Source organism: Nannospalax galili, unplaced genomic scaffold (assembly GCF_000622305.1).
Source record: "Nannospalax galili isolate Female #2095 unplaced genomic scaffold, S.galili_v1.0 scaffold899, whole genome shotgun sequence".
In the NCBI taxonomy this organism is placed as follows: domain Eukaryota; kingdom Metazoa; phylum Chordata; class Mammalia; order Rodentia; family Spalacidae; genus Nannospalax; species Nannospalax galili.
Window position 1 is genome coordinate 587,144 of NW_008343202.1, and position 14,409 is coordinate 601,552.

Here is a 14,409-nt window from a genome sequence, read left to right on the forward strand (position 1 = left end):
CTGCCTGCATGTATGTAAGGGCACCCATGTTGTGCAATGCCCACAGAGCTCAGAAGAGGGCACTGGATCCCCTGGAACTGTAGTTATGGACAGCTGTTAGCCACTATGTGGGTGCTGGGAATCGAACCTGGGTCCTCTGCAAAAAGCAGTCAGTATTCTTAACTGCTGAGCCATCCAACCCCCTCCTCCTTTCTTCTTCTTCTTTTTTCAAATATTTTACTTATTATTTATATTTTATGTGTATGCGTGTACTGCGTGAATGTAGGTAAGTGCACCCGTATCGTGCAATGCTGGTGGAGGTCAGAAGAGGGTACTGGATCCCCTGGGACTAGAGTTTCAGACAGTTGTTAGCTGTCATGTGGGTGCTGGGATTTGAACTCGGGTCTTCTGCAAGAACAACCAGTGTTCTTAACCACTGAGCCACCTCTCCAGCCCCCTCCTCCTTTCTTCTTAAAAGGTGGTTGCCACCAAGCCTGATAACCTGAATTCAATATCCAGGACCCACATGGTGGAAGGAGAGAACCAACTCTCACAAGTTGTTTTCTGACATTCACACTCCTGCTCACACACACACACACACACACACACACACACACAATGTAATTTAAAATTTTTAAAAAGTAGGGGCTGGAGAGATAGCTCAGCAGTTAAAAGAGCACTGGCTGTTCTTGCAGAGGACCCAGGTTTGATTGCCAGCACCCCAGGAGAATCCAATGCCCTCTTCTGACCTCCAAGGCCAAGGGCATTGCATGACATAGATGCACTTATACACATGCAGGGAACACACACATACACATAAAAAACAAAATAATAAATAAAATTTTTTTTTAAAGTGTATCAGTGATGACTGAATTTTTTTTTTTGTTTTTTGGTCTTTTTTGAGACAGGGTCTCCCTGTAGCCCCAGCTGTCCTGGAACTCACTATGTAGACCAGGCTGGCCTTGAACTTATAGAGATCCGCCTGCCTATGCCTCCCAAGTGCTGGGATTAAAGGCATGCACCACCACGCCCGGCAATGACTGAATTTTAGTACAAAGTCTTCTTAGCACTGAGTGGTATCATCAGGTGATTTTCCTCTTGAATTTACTGATGTAGTAAGCTATGTTGACAGCTGATGAAATAATAGTGATGATAGTTTAGCACTTTTTAATATGTATATGTGTGAGGGTGTGTGAGTTTATGTGCACCACGTGTATGCAGGAATTCTCAGAGGTCAGAAGAGGGCACTGGATCTTCTGGAGCTGGAAGATTACAGGCGATTGTGAGCTGGCACGTGGGTGGTGGGAACAGAACCTGGGTCCTCGGCCAAGAACAGTGCATGCTGTTAACTGCAAAGTCATCTCCACCCCAAGTTCAGCAATCTTTGATACATAGCTCAATTCTTTTCATTACTGATGCTTATGATTTGAGTATCTGATAAGTATAAACATTTATTTTAAATATATCTTATTTATCTCTCCAGTCCCAGGTGTAAGAAATTAATATGAAATTTCCTTTCCTGGAATTTCTATTGAGTCCTGTTATTAAATTATGATTCATAAAATGGCCAGATTCTTTCATATGGTCCAGGTGGACCTCCAACTCTCCGTGTAGCAAAGTCCGGCCTTTAAATCTTGATCTTCCTGCCTCCATCTCCCATGTGCTGAAATTATAGGTTGTGACACTATATTTTTTCAGTGACCGAAATAGTTTAAGTAACACTAGACTATTTGTTCTCTGACAATTACAAACAATTCAGTTGTCAATCATCTGTTCCTTTATAGATGCTAGCTCTTCATCACCTTTCATCTCTTTGATGCTAATCAACCTGTTTAAGCTGTTCTTCATCCACCTTGGAAATCAGTAACTGCAGATTCAAATGAACAAAAGATGTATTTTCATAACATATATTTTATATATCTATGATTTCCTTTTCCTTATCTACTGAATAAATGAAGAAACTGGGGAAGTTTGCTTCCATTCTTCAGAAACAAGAAGCTTTTCTAGACTTAGAGTAACAGCTAACACAAAGCCAAGGAGAAAGAAGGCCTCCCTTCCTTGGCCTATCCTTACACTCCCTCACATCCTGGTCATGTCACACTCTTTATTCCTCAGCCTGGGGACAAAAGCAGTTCCGGTGTGGTTTTGCCTCTGGTTGTTTTATTTTCTCTGTGGAGAAACATTTTGGTGTGTCGCCAGCCCTGCATTCTCAGTAAACAAATCTGATTTCTTTTTTTATGGCCTAAAGTGGTTGTAAAAACACTAGCATCTCATTTCTCAGATGTTCCCTCACTAACACATTCTGCTTTGGCCCTCCAGCATGAAGTACAGAAACAATTTGGTTAAATGTTGCTAACAATTATGCAGAGACCATTCTGGACTTCAAGAATAACACATGTAACCAAGCACTTAAATACTGACTAAAATCCAATAGAGTAACTAACAGATGCATCATTAGATTTAGGTTTAAGTTTTTAATTAAAAAATAATTATTCAAGGGCTGGGGCATGGCTTAGTCAGTAAAGTTCTTGCCTTGCAAGCGCAAGGACCCGAGTTTGGTCCCCAGAACGAAAAGCCAGGTATGGTGGTACATGCTTCTAATCCTAGTGCTGGGGAGGTAGAGACAAGCTCACTGGCCAGACAGGGTGGCCTAATAACCAGAGAACCCCAAGCTAATGAGAGACACTGTCTCCAAAAATAGGATGAATAGTTCACCCAAAGTTGAGTTCTAGCTTCCACATGCATGCAATGTGAACACACAGGCACATCCCCCCAACACACACACACACACAGTTTGCAGTAGCTGTGACTTACTGTAGTGGTTTGTTTAGAAACTCTTCAAAAACAACTCTACAAAGTACATTTTTTTAAATGTGTGGCCACTCAAGTCTGTATCTGTCAGATTAGTGGTTAGCTAGCAACTGGATAGAGTTGCTTAAATGCCTAAATACAGAGGAGCTCTTTGTGTAATTGGGGTACATGTTGTGTGAACCTTGAGATCAGCCAGATGTCTTCCCCAGGCCAGCTTACCATTCTGTCTAGTCTCACGGCCATCTGTACTCAGAGTCCTGACAGGGTTTCAGGGTTTCTGGTGTTTGCCCACACTGCATCTATTGGCTCAGGCAGCAATGATAAGACCGTGGTGAACATTTTGTGACTGGGGACCTCCACATTCTCAACAGCTTCAGTGACAGAAAGACAAGGCTTTTGCTGGGGTTGGAGAGATGGCTCAGCAGTTAAGAGCACTGGCTGTTCTTGCAGAGGACCTGGGGTCCATTCCTAGCACCCACATGGCAGCTAACAACCGTTTGTAACTCTAGTTCCAGGGTGTCTGACACCCTCTTCTGACCCTCCTCTGGCACTGTATGATACAGGTGCACCTACCCACATGCAGGCAATGGACTCATAAAATAAAAATAATACATAAGATATTAAAAAAAAAAAAAAAAAAGGAAAGACACAGTTTTTGAACCAGCCTTCCAGGTAGCCACCAAACAGGACAAAACCAGTACCAAGACTTCAGGCTGTTATTTCAGTCCAGCTGGTGTTAGGAATGGTGAGCAGGGCTGGAGTAAAGGAAACCCATAAATCTCACTGTTGTTATCACGATTCAAGCATTTTTTAAAAAATACATTTTATTTATTATTTTCATTTTATGTGTATGAGTGTATTGCTTTCATGTATGTGAGTGCACCTGTGTCATGCAATGCCATGGAGGTCAGAAGACGGTGTCAGATTCCCCTGGAACTGAAGTTAAGGACGGTTCATAGCTGCCATATGGGTCCTGGGAATCGAACCTGGGTCCTCTGCAAGAGCAGTCAATGCTCTTAACCGCTAAGCCATCTCTCCAGCCCCAAAAGAAAATCTTTAAAAATAAATACATATGCCAAGCATGGTGGCGCACGCCTTTAATCCCAGCACTTGGGAGGCAGAGGCTTCGAGGCCAGCCTGGTCTACATGGCGAGTTCCAGGTCAGCTGGGGCTACAGAGAGACCATGTCTCAAAAAGACCAAAAATAATAAATAAATAAATAAATAAATAAATAAATAAATAAATAGCTGGGTGTGGCAGCACACACCTTTAATCCAAGGCAGAGACAGGAGATCTCTATGAGATCAAAGACAGCCTGGTCTACATATCAAGTTCTAGGCCAGTTAGGGCTACAGGGAGACCCTGTCTCAAATAATAAATAAATAAATAGATGATAGATAGATAGATAGATAGATAGATAGATAGAGTACATAATAATGAACTGGTTGAGAACTAATAAAAGATGCCTCACCAGTGAAACTGTATCTATTGTTCCAGAAAAGGTCTCACTTGCACATACATAACAAGCATATACAGGGGCTGGAGAGATGGCTCAGCAGTTAAGAGCCCTGGCTGCTCTTGCAGAGAACCCAGGTTCAAATCCCAACACCCACATGGTGACTGACAACTGTTCATAATTCTGGTTCCAAGGGATCTGATGCCATCTTCTGACTTCTGTGGGCACTGCACAACATGGGTGCACTTACACATATGCAGGCAATACACTCATACATATAATTAAAAATAATTTTTAATTATATGTAAAAAGCATATACATACACATATACATACATGCTCACACACATGCACAGGTACATGCATACACACACATACATGTACATGACACACATATACACACATTTACACATCTCTATTAGCTGAATATAGTTTAAAAAGAAAACATAGTATCTACTCACTTTGACAGAGATACTCCCCCAGCCTTCCCGATCATCTCTTCATGGTGCAGTACTGAATGGTTCCATGGAATGTGGAGGAACTTTAAGAGCGTTCTCATCCACCGTTCAGGGTGTAAGACCAGCTGTTCATAGTGAACCAACATGCATTTTTTATAACCAACCTCCATACACTGGTTGTACATGATTTCTATGGCTCGATTCCACTTGGTCAGACAGTCCCGGTAGCTGTTCAGGTCAAACCCGGCTATAGTAACTTTTCGAGAAATCATCGAATGCACGGATGCCCGGCCATCTCGAACCATCAGGAGAAATTTGGCATTGGGGAACAACCTAGCAAGGTAAGTCAGGGATTTCAGGGCAAAAGGGTCTTTGTTACATAAATAAGGTGCTGGCTCGCCATGCTTAGCAATGATCTCCAGCAGGAAGGCTTGCATGGCAGAATCCAGCACTTCATCGGTGACACCAGCCTCATCTAAGCGGATCTTCTCTTTACTGGACCGGGACCACAACTGCTTCAGGGCCAGAATTCGAGGGATGACCCTGGTTTCCTCTCCACAGCGGATGTCAGGGTGCGCATCCAGCATGGCCCTCATGAGTGTGGTTCCACTCCTGGGCACACCTCCAATGAATATTAATGGCATGTCTTTGTGGTAGATGGAGGTCTTGTTAGCTCTGACCTCTAGGCTGGTTCGCACAGTGGTCTTGGTGTTCTCCGATCTGGCTGGCTGGCTCCGCTCCTCTATGCGGTGATGGCACTCCATAGCATGCTGGCCCAGGTAAAATACTGTGACAGAACTGATCACCAGGCATGCCAAGAGTAGATTCTGCTTCAGCTTTCCAACCATCTTGATGTGTTTATCTCATTAGGCAGATGCTTTGCACAAAATTGTTTTCAAGAAATGTTCAGGCCATGGACAATCTACTTCAAAAAGACAGTCAGCACCTGGCAGAAAAAGAAACGGTTGCTTACTGTCACATGATAATTTGAAAACTGTTCACCACTGAATTTTAGAGAAAACGCAGCTGAAGCAGTCAGGACTAAGAATACAATATCCATGGAAGGACTGAAAGCACCTGATCTGGCCTCCGCCTGATGTGGGGACTAAGAACTCAGCAGACCACCTGAGAGCACCTGGATCCGGCCTCCATGTGGTGGTGAGCGCAAAGCTTCCCCAAATTGCGCCATACCCAAGCCCCTAACTGGGATTACGAGAGGCTCCTCCCACTGCCCCAGAGGCAGACCTCTCTGCCCTACAGTGGGGTAAGGCTGAGTGAGACCTTAGCAGACTGCCTGAGAGTGCCAAAATCAGGCCTCCCCTTAGGGAACTTCCCAAATTGTGCTCTAAGTACCCGTTAGTAGGGGTCCAAACATTAGAAGGAAGCCTGAGTGTACCTGACTGGAGGGCCTCTGGTAGGAGCTCCTGAGTAGCTGATCTGAAGCCATCAGTTCTCTCCAATATAAAATCTGAGAGAACCTGAAACCTAGATCAACTAGCTTTATATACCCAATAAGAAAACAACCAAGGCACACCAATAACACAAACAGAAGCAAACTTCACACAAAAGAACACTTGATTTTCATACCAGAATCACAAACAATAAAAGAAATCCACATGCCAAAATGAAAATGAAAAAAATAATAAAATGGAAAACCAAAACAATATGTTCCCACCAAACTCCATCAGTCCTGTAGAAGAGTTCTACAAGAAACCCTTAGAGATAACCTAGGACACAGAAGTTAAAAGAACAATCATAAACATGATCAAGGAATTCAAGAAATTTAAAGAATACGCAAACAAATCAAAGAACTAAAAGAATATAGGGATAAACTTCTGAATGAATTCACAAAAGAGACAGAAACATTGAAGAAAACTCAGGCTGAAATTAAGAAGGAAGTAAAAAACTCAGTAAGTCAACTTGAAACAACAGGTGAACACCTCACCACTAGAATGAATGAAATGGAAAGCAGAATATCAACATTGGGGGATAAAGTTGAAGAACTGGGCCACTCAAGCAAAGATTATGAAAAATTTTTTAAAGCACAGGAATGGAATATGCAGGCAATGTGGGACACCATGAAAAGACCAAATCTACATATCACAGGCATAGAGAAAGGAGAATTTCAGGTTAACAGTATTGACCAGATATTAAACAGGGTTGTAGAAGAGAATTTCTCAAAATTAAGGAAAGACATCCCCATACAAATACAAGAAATACAGAGAACACCAAATAGGACCACGGCATATCATAGTAATAACACCAAATGTAAAAAACAAAGAACAAAAACTGAAAGCTGCAAAAGAAAAACTCACATATAAAGGAAAACCCATCAGAATTACAGCTGACTTACTAATGCAATCTATGAAATCGAGAACAGCCTGGACCAAGGTATCTCTAGTTCTCAATGACCAAAGATGTCAGCCCAGAATACTTTACCCAGCAAAAATGTCTATTATAGTTGAAAGGGAAAGAAAAATCTTCCACAACATGGATAGCCTGAGAGAATACATGTCCACAAAACCAACCCTTCAAAGAATACTTGAAGCAATAGAAAGAATGGAGAAAGGAATAACCATACCCCAGGGACAACAGAAAGAAACTAAATGAAGGTATAATTATGGGAACACAAAATTAGACAATGAATGCAAACAGTAATCAAAATGATGGCAACCAATATACATCTTTCAGTAATAACTTCAAATATCAATGGACTGAACACCCTGGTCAAAAGACATAGGCTAGTTGAATGGATTAAGAAACAAAATCCATCTTTTTGCTGTCTGCAAGAAACCTGTGTCACCTTCAAGGACAGGCACTACCTTAAGGTGAAAGGATGGAAAAGAATATTCCAAGCAAATGGCACTAGGAAACAAGCAGGGGTTCCAATTCTAATATCTGACAAAATAGACTTTGAATTAAAACTAATGAGAAGAGATAAAGAAGATCACTTCATTCTGATCAAAGGAACAATTAACAAGAATATATTACAATCCTGAACATACGTGTACCAAACTCTGGTGCACCAAAATTCATAAAAACAACAATACAGGGACTTTAAGACACAGATTAACCCCAACTCAGTAATAATAGGGGACTTCAATACCCCATTGTCTCCATTTGACAGGTCAACCAGACAAGGAATAAACAGAAAGGTGTCTGAATTAAATGATACCATACATCAAATAGATGTAACAGACATCTTCTGAATATTCCACCCAAGCACAAAAGCATACAGTTTCTATTCAGCACCCCATGGAACTTTCTCAAAAATTGACCACATACTGGGGCATAAAATAAACCTCAACAAACACAAAAAATTGAAATAATCCCATGCATTCTATCAGACCACAATGCAATAAAGCTTAAAATCAACACTGGAAAAAAGCCCTAGTAACTACACAAACTCATGGAGATTAAACAACACAGTCCTGAATGATGAGTGGGTCAAAGGAGAAATTAAGAAAGAAATAAAGGAATTCTTGGAACTCAACAAAAAGGACAAACAACACAACAGAACTTCCAGGACACTTTGAAAGCAGTCCTAAGAGTGAAGTTTATAGCTCTAAGTGCCTACACTAAAAAAAAAATCTGAAAGAGTATAAATAAATGACTTAACATTGCATCTCAAGATTTTGTAAAAGGCAAGAACAAATGAAACCCAAATCTAGCAAAAGAGAAGAAATAAAAATCAGAGCAGAAATTAATGAAATAAAAACAAACAAGCCAGGCGTGGTTACACGCACCATTAATCTCAGCACTAAGGAGGCAGAGGCAGGAGGATCTCTGTGAGTTCAAGGCTAGCCTGGTCTACATAGCAAGTTCCTGGCCAGCTGGGGCTACAGGGAGACTCTGTCTCAAAAATATCAATCAATCAATCAATCAATCAATAATTAGAAAAAAAACAAAGAAAACAATACAAAGAATCAATGAATCCAAGAGCTGGTTCTTTGAAAAGCTAAACAAGATGGACAGACCCTTAGCCCAGTTAACCAAAAGAAAGAGCAAATCCAATTCAACAAAATCAGAGATGAAAGGGGAAACATCACAACAGACACCAGAAAGATACAGAACATTATAAGGGAATACTTTAAAAACCTATACTCTATTAAATTTGAAAATCTAAAATGGATGGATAGCTAAAATCATGGGAACCACCAAAGTTAAACCAAGAAGAAATCAACAGTTTAAATAGACTCATAACATATAAGGAAATCAAAACAGTAATACAAAACCTTCCAACTAAAAAAAGCCCAGGCCCTGATAGATTTACAGCAGAATTCTACCAGATATTTAAAGAAGATCTCCAACCAATACTACTTAAACTGTTCAAAATTATAGAAACAGAGAACTCTCAAATTCCTTCTATGAAGCCAGCATCAGTCTAATGCTAAAACCAGGTAAAAACACAACCAAAAAGGAAAACTAGAGACCCATATCCTTAATGAACATAGATACAAAAATTCTCAGCAAAATACTTGCAAATTGCATACAGATGTACATCAAAAAGATCACGCACCATGATCAAGTAGGCTTTATTCCAGAGATGCAGAGATAGTCCAATTTATACAAGTCAACAAATGTCATCAATCACATAAATGGATTCAAAGACAAAAACTATATGGTCATCTCAATCAATACAGAAAAGGTCTTTGACAAAATTCAGCATGCACTCTTGATAAAAGTTGTAAAGGGAATTGAACTGGAGGGAATATACCTCAACATAATCAAAGCTGTGTACAACAAACCCACAACCAACATCACTCTGAATGGGAAAAAAAAAACAAAACTGGAAGCATTCCCATTAAAATCGGGAACCAGGCAAAGATGACCACTATCTCCACTCCTTTTCAATATAGTACTTGAAACTTCTAGAGCAGTAAGACAAGAGAAGGAAATTAAAGGAGTACCAATTGGAAAAGAAGAGGTCAAATTATCCCTTTTGCAGATGATATGATACTATACCTAAGAGGTCCCAAAAGTTCCATCAGAAAACTCCCAGAACTGATCAACACTTTCAATAAAGTGGCAGGTTACAAAATTAATCTACAAAAATCAGTAGCCTTTCTATATACCAATAACAAGTAATCAGAGAAAGAGTATAGGGGAACACTCCCATTTACAATACCCACAAAAAAATAAAATATCTTGGAATAAACCTGACCAAAGACACCAAAGATCTCTATAATGAAAAATTTAAATCTTTAAAGAAAGAGATTGAGGAAGACACCAGAAGATGGAAGGACCTCCCATGCTCATGGATTGGAAGACTTAAATTGTGAAAAATAACCATCCTACCAAAAGCAATATATAGATTCAATGCAATCCAAATAAAAATCCCCATGACATACTTCACAGAATTAGAAAAAAAAAATCCTTAAATTCATATGGAAGCACAAAAGACCCCAGATAGCCAAAGCAACCCTGAGCACAAAGAGCAACACTGGGGGATCATTATACCAGATCTCAAAGTATACTACAGAACTATAGTTATAAAAACAGCATAGTACTGGCACAAAAATAGACCTGTAGATCAATGGAACATCATTGAAGACCCAAATCTGAGTACATGTAATTTCAGCCACCTGATATTTGACAAAGGTGCCAAGAACACACAATGGAGGAAAGACAGCATCTTCAGCAAATGGTGCTGGTAAAACTGGATCTCTACCTGTAGAAGAATGAAACTAGACCCTTATCTTTCATCTTGCACAAAAGTCAACTCCAAATGGATCAAAGACCTCAATGTGAAACTGGAAACCTCTGAAACTATTAGAAGAAAACATTGGAAGTAACTTATAAGATATAGGTACCCACAAGCTATAGTCATGCTTCCTTCCCACCCTCTTCAACTAGCTTTATTGAGCTTGCTAACAGAGCATGTGGGGGAGGAGCTAAGGATATACAAGCTGAGAATGACATAAAATATCTCTCTCACCATTTTGTGCAGCTGTCGGGAAGTCATAGGATCTGTATTGTTTTTTAGGATCTGTATTTTAGTGGGGACTTTACAGTGCAGTTGTAAATGGGGGGCACTCTTCTGTAAATAACCCCCCCATGCTCTGTTAGCAAGCCCAATAAACTAGTTAGGATTTTCTAAATAAATAAATAAGGCCAGGCATGGTGGCACACGCCTTTAATCCCAGCACTTGGGAGGCAGAGGCAGGTGGATCTGGTCTACATAGTGAATTCCAGGACAGCTGGGGCTACCAGGACACCCTGTCTCAAAAAAGAAAAAAAAGAAAAAAACGCCTTTTCTTAGCTGGGTGTGGTGGATAATATCCACAAGTATGAACAAAAATAGACCAGAGAGGGGAGGGGGGGGATGGCTCAAGGGGTAAGTGTGCTTGGTGCTCTTCTAGAGGACGCAGGGTTCAGTTCCCAGCACCCATGTTAGGCAGCTCACAGGTCAGGCACCATCTTCTGGCCTCAGCAGGCACTTACACTCATGTGGCAAAAACACACACACACAGATACACACATTAAAAAAAAATTAAAGTCTGAAACTGGAAAGATTGGTCAGTGGTTAAAGGGTGTTTACTGCTCATGTAGACACATGTTCAGTTCCAAGTACCCATATATCTGGCAGCACACAATTGCCTGTAACTCCATTTCCAGGGGATCTAATGGCCTCTTCTGAACTCCTTAGGCACCTGCACTCAGATTCCCAGAGACATACACAGACACACATATAGGCATATTTTTTTTAAGACATCTGGTTTCTTTTTTAATATTTTATTTATTTTTGTTTTATGCGTATGAGTATATTGCCTGCACGTATGTGAGTGCACCTGTGTCGTGCAATGCTAGGGGAGGTCAGAATAGGGCTTCAGATTCCCCTGGAACTGGAGTTAAGGATGGTTTGTAGTCGCTATGTGGGTGCTGGGAATCGAATCCGAGTCCTATGTAAGAGCAGTCAGGGCTCTTAACCACTGAGCCATCTCTCCAGCCCCAGGCATAATTTTTAAATAATGAAAATCCTTTTTAAAAAATCTTTAAACTGGGCATGGTGGTGCACACATTTAATCCCAGCACTTGGGAGGCAGAGGCAGGCAGATCTCTGTGAGTTCAAGGTCAGCCTGGTTTACACAGCAAGTTCCAGGCCAGCTGGGGCTACAGGGAGACCTGTCTCAAAAAGCACCCAAAAAATCTTTAAAAAATAACAAAAATAAAGTAGCTAGGCATGGTGAGACATGCCTGTACTCTAGCTACTCAGGAGGCCAGAGCAAGAGGACTGTGAGTTCAAGGCCAGCCTAGGTTACAGAGGGCATTCAAGGCTCACCTAGGCAACTTCATGAGAGCTTACCTCAAAATAAAAAAGGATGCTGGGCATGGAGGGGGAGGGACTCAGGAGTCTAGACCCCCCAGCTAAGGAGCTACTGACAGTAGATAACTCCAGGAAGAGTCAGTTTTCTTTAAGGCTATGGCCCCTGGTACATGGAAAAGCTCCAGTGGATGGAGTTTGTTCATCCTGCATACATACTTGAGCATGTGGACAGCACAAATTAGATTTGGTGGGTTATTTATTTATTTTAATATTTTATTTATTTTTATTTTATGTGTATGAGAGTATTGCGTGCATGTGAGTGCACCCGTGTCGTGCAATGCTGCAGAGGTCAGAAGAGTTAAGGACAGATCGTAGCCATTATGTCTGGGAATTGAACCCCGGTCCTCTGCAAGAGTAGTCAGTGCTCTTAGCCACTGGCCTCAAACTCACAGAGATCCACCTTCCTCTGCCTCCCGAGAGCTGGGATTAAAGGCATGTGCCACCATGTCCGGCAAATAATACATTTTTTTAAAAAGATGCTGGAGAGTTAGAAGGATGGCTCATCAGTTAGGAGCACTGGCTGCACTTCCAGAGGACCTGGATTTGATTCTCAGCACCCACATGGCTGCTAACAACCAACAGTAACTCCAGTTCTAAGGGATCTGACATTCTCTTCTGGCTGCCACAGGCACTGCACAACACGGATACACTTACATACATGCAGGCAAAACACTCATACACATAAAGTAAAAATAAACAGAGAAATATTTAAAGGATACGAGAGATACAGTCTAGCATGCACAAGGCCCCAGATTCAACCCCTAATATAGTGCTGGGGGGAAAAAAATCAATGCTTATAATCAGAAACAGCTTTTTATGATTTAACAAATCTGAAGATATGTACCTAGCTCAGAACAGAAATATAAAAGGTTTTTTTTGGGGGGGGGTGGGTCTTTTTGAGACAGGGTCTCTCTGTAGCCCCAGCTGGCCTGGAACTCACTATGTAGACCAGGCTGGCCCTGAACTCACAGAGATCCGCCTGCCTCCGCCTGCCTCTGCCTCCCAAGTGCTGGGATTAAAGGTGTGCACCACCGTGCCTGGCCCAAAATAAAAGTGGTTTTAATGGCAAATTCTGCAAATATTTAATACACTTCAACATATTTGTAATACAACCCAAGGCTGATCACTGACATTCAAATATGCTTCATCTCCAGTCACCAACTCCACATTCTGCTATGAAGACAAATTACCTGCATTAAGTTGGAATCAAGACTGCAACTCATATCTAACTTTCCTGTGAATTTTGACTTGCAGCCCCACAATCATGGAGCCAATTCCCCAAAATCAATCTCTCTGCTGTCTCACCTCCCCCACTCCATATGCATGTGTGTATGTGCATGTGCATGTATGCTGTGCATGTTTGTCTATGTGTGCATGTGCACATGTGCATGAATACACGTGCATGAGCATGCCTGTGTGCCTAATGTGTCTGTGTACATGTCTGTGTGCATGTGTGGCAGTGTGTGCATGTGCATGTGCATGCCTGTGTGTCTGTGGGTACATACCTGTGTGTATGTGTGTTAGTGTGTGTGCATGTGTATGTGTATGCATCCTGCACAGATCCTACTGGCTCTGTTTTACAGCAGGACCCTGACTAACACCGTAAATATATCTAGAGAAATGACTGGATATACTAGAGAGAATACATTCTGAAAGGTAAGTCTTCGAGCTCTGGCCTAGTGACAATGTAGGCAATTCCTCCTCCCCAAACCAATTATAAAGCTAGATTAACAAGCAAGGCTTTCAGCGCTCAGGAAACCAGGCAAAGGTATAAAACAACCTAAGAATCATTTACAATTGAACTGTAAAAGCTGGTGAGAACAGTAAGAGTCTGTGCAATTGTGCCATCTCCCTACTTAGTGGGCCTGCAGGGCAGGACAGGGCAGGCAGTTAGTACTGGCAACCTTTGCTCTGGGGTGGAGGGGAGGCTGCTGAATTTGGGGTGGTGAACAACACACATGCCCAGATGCACTGTCAAGGTGAGCAGGTAGTAGGTAAGCAAGTGGACTAGGTAGTAGGTAAGCAAGGAGGTAAACAACTTTAGTAGGCTGAGGTTGAAGTACTAGTTGGGGCAACTGCACAAAGGAGGCAAGAAAGGTCCCAGGAGAAGGCTGTGTGGTGCACGTTTATAACCCTAGTACTCAGAAACAGAGCAGGTGAAATGTTGGGAGGGAAGGGAAATGGAAATAGGAGGAAAAGGGAGGGGAAAAGGAAAAGGATGGAAGGGAAAGGGGAGGGATGGCGAAGGGAAGGGGAAGGGGAGGGATGGCGAAGGGAAGGGTTGGGGAAAGGAAGGGATGGGGAAGGGGAGGGATGGGGAAGGGAAGGGGAAGGGGAGGGATGGGGAAGGGAAGGGATGGGGAAAGGAAGGGATGGGGA

General features: G+C 41.8%; 1 protein-coding gene across 4 annotated transcripts in view; it reads right to left on the bottom strand.

Moving 5' to 3' along the window:
* Tpst1 (tyrosylprotein sulfotransferase 1) overlaps positions 1–14,409 on the bottom strand; it is an 83,307-nt gene that overhangs the window by 45,590 nt on the left and 23,308 nt on the right. For all 4 annotated transcript variants that reach the window (XM_017799662.2, XM_029566492.1, XM_008839146.3 and 1 more), the window contains one exon: positions 4,707–5,649. In XM_017799662.2, coding sequence (XP_017655151.1) covers positions 4,707–5,551 — 845 coding nt within the window. In that variant the 5' untranslated portion in view covers positions 5,552–5,649. The remainder of the gene's footprint in view (positions 1–4,706; positions 5,650–14,409) is intronic.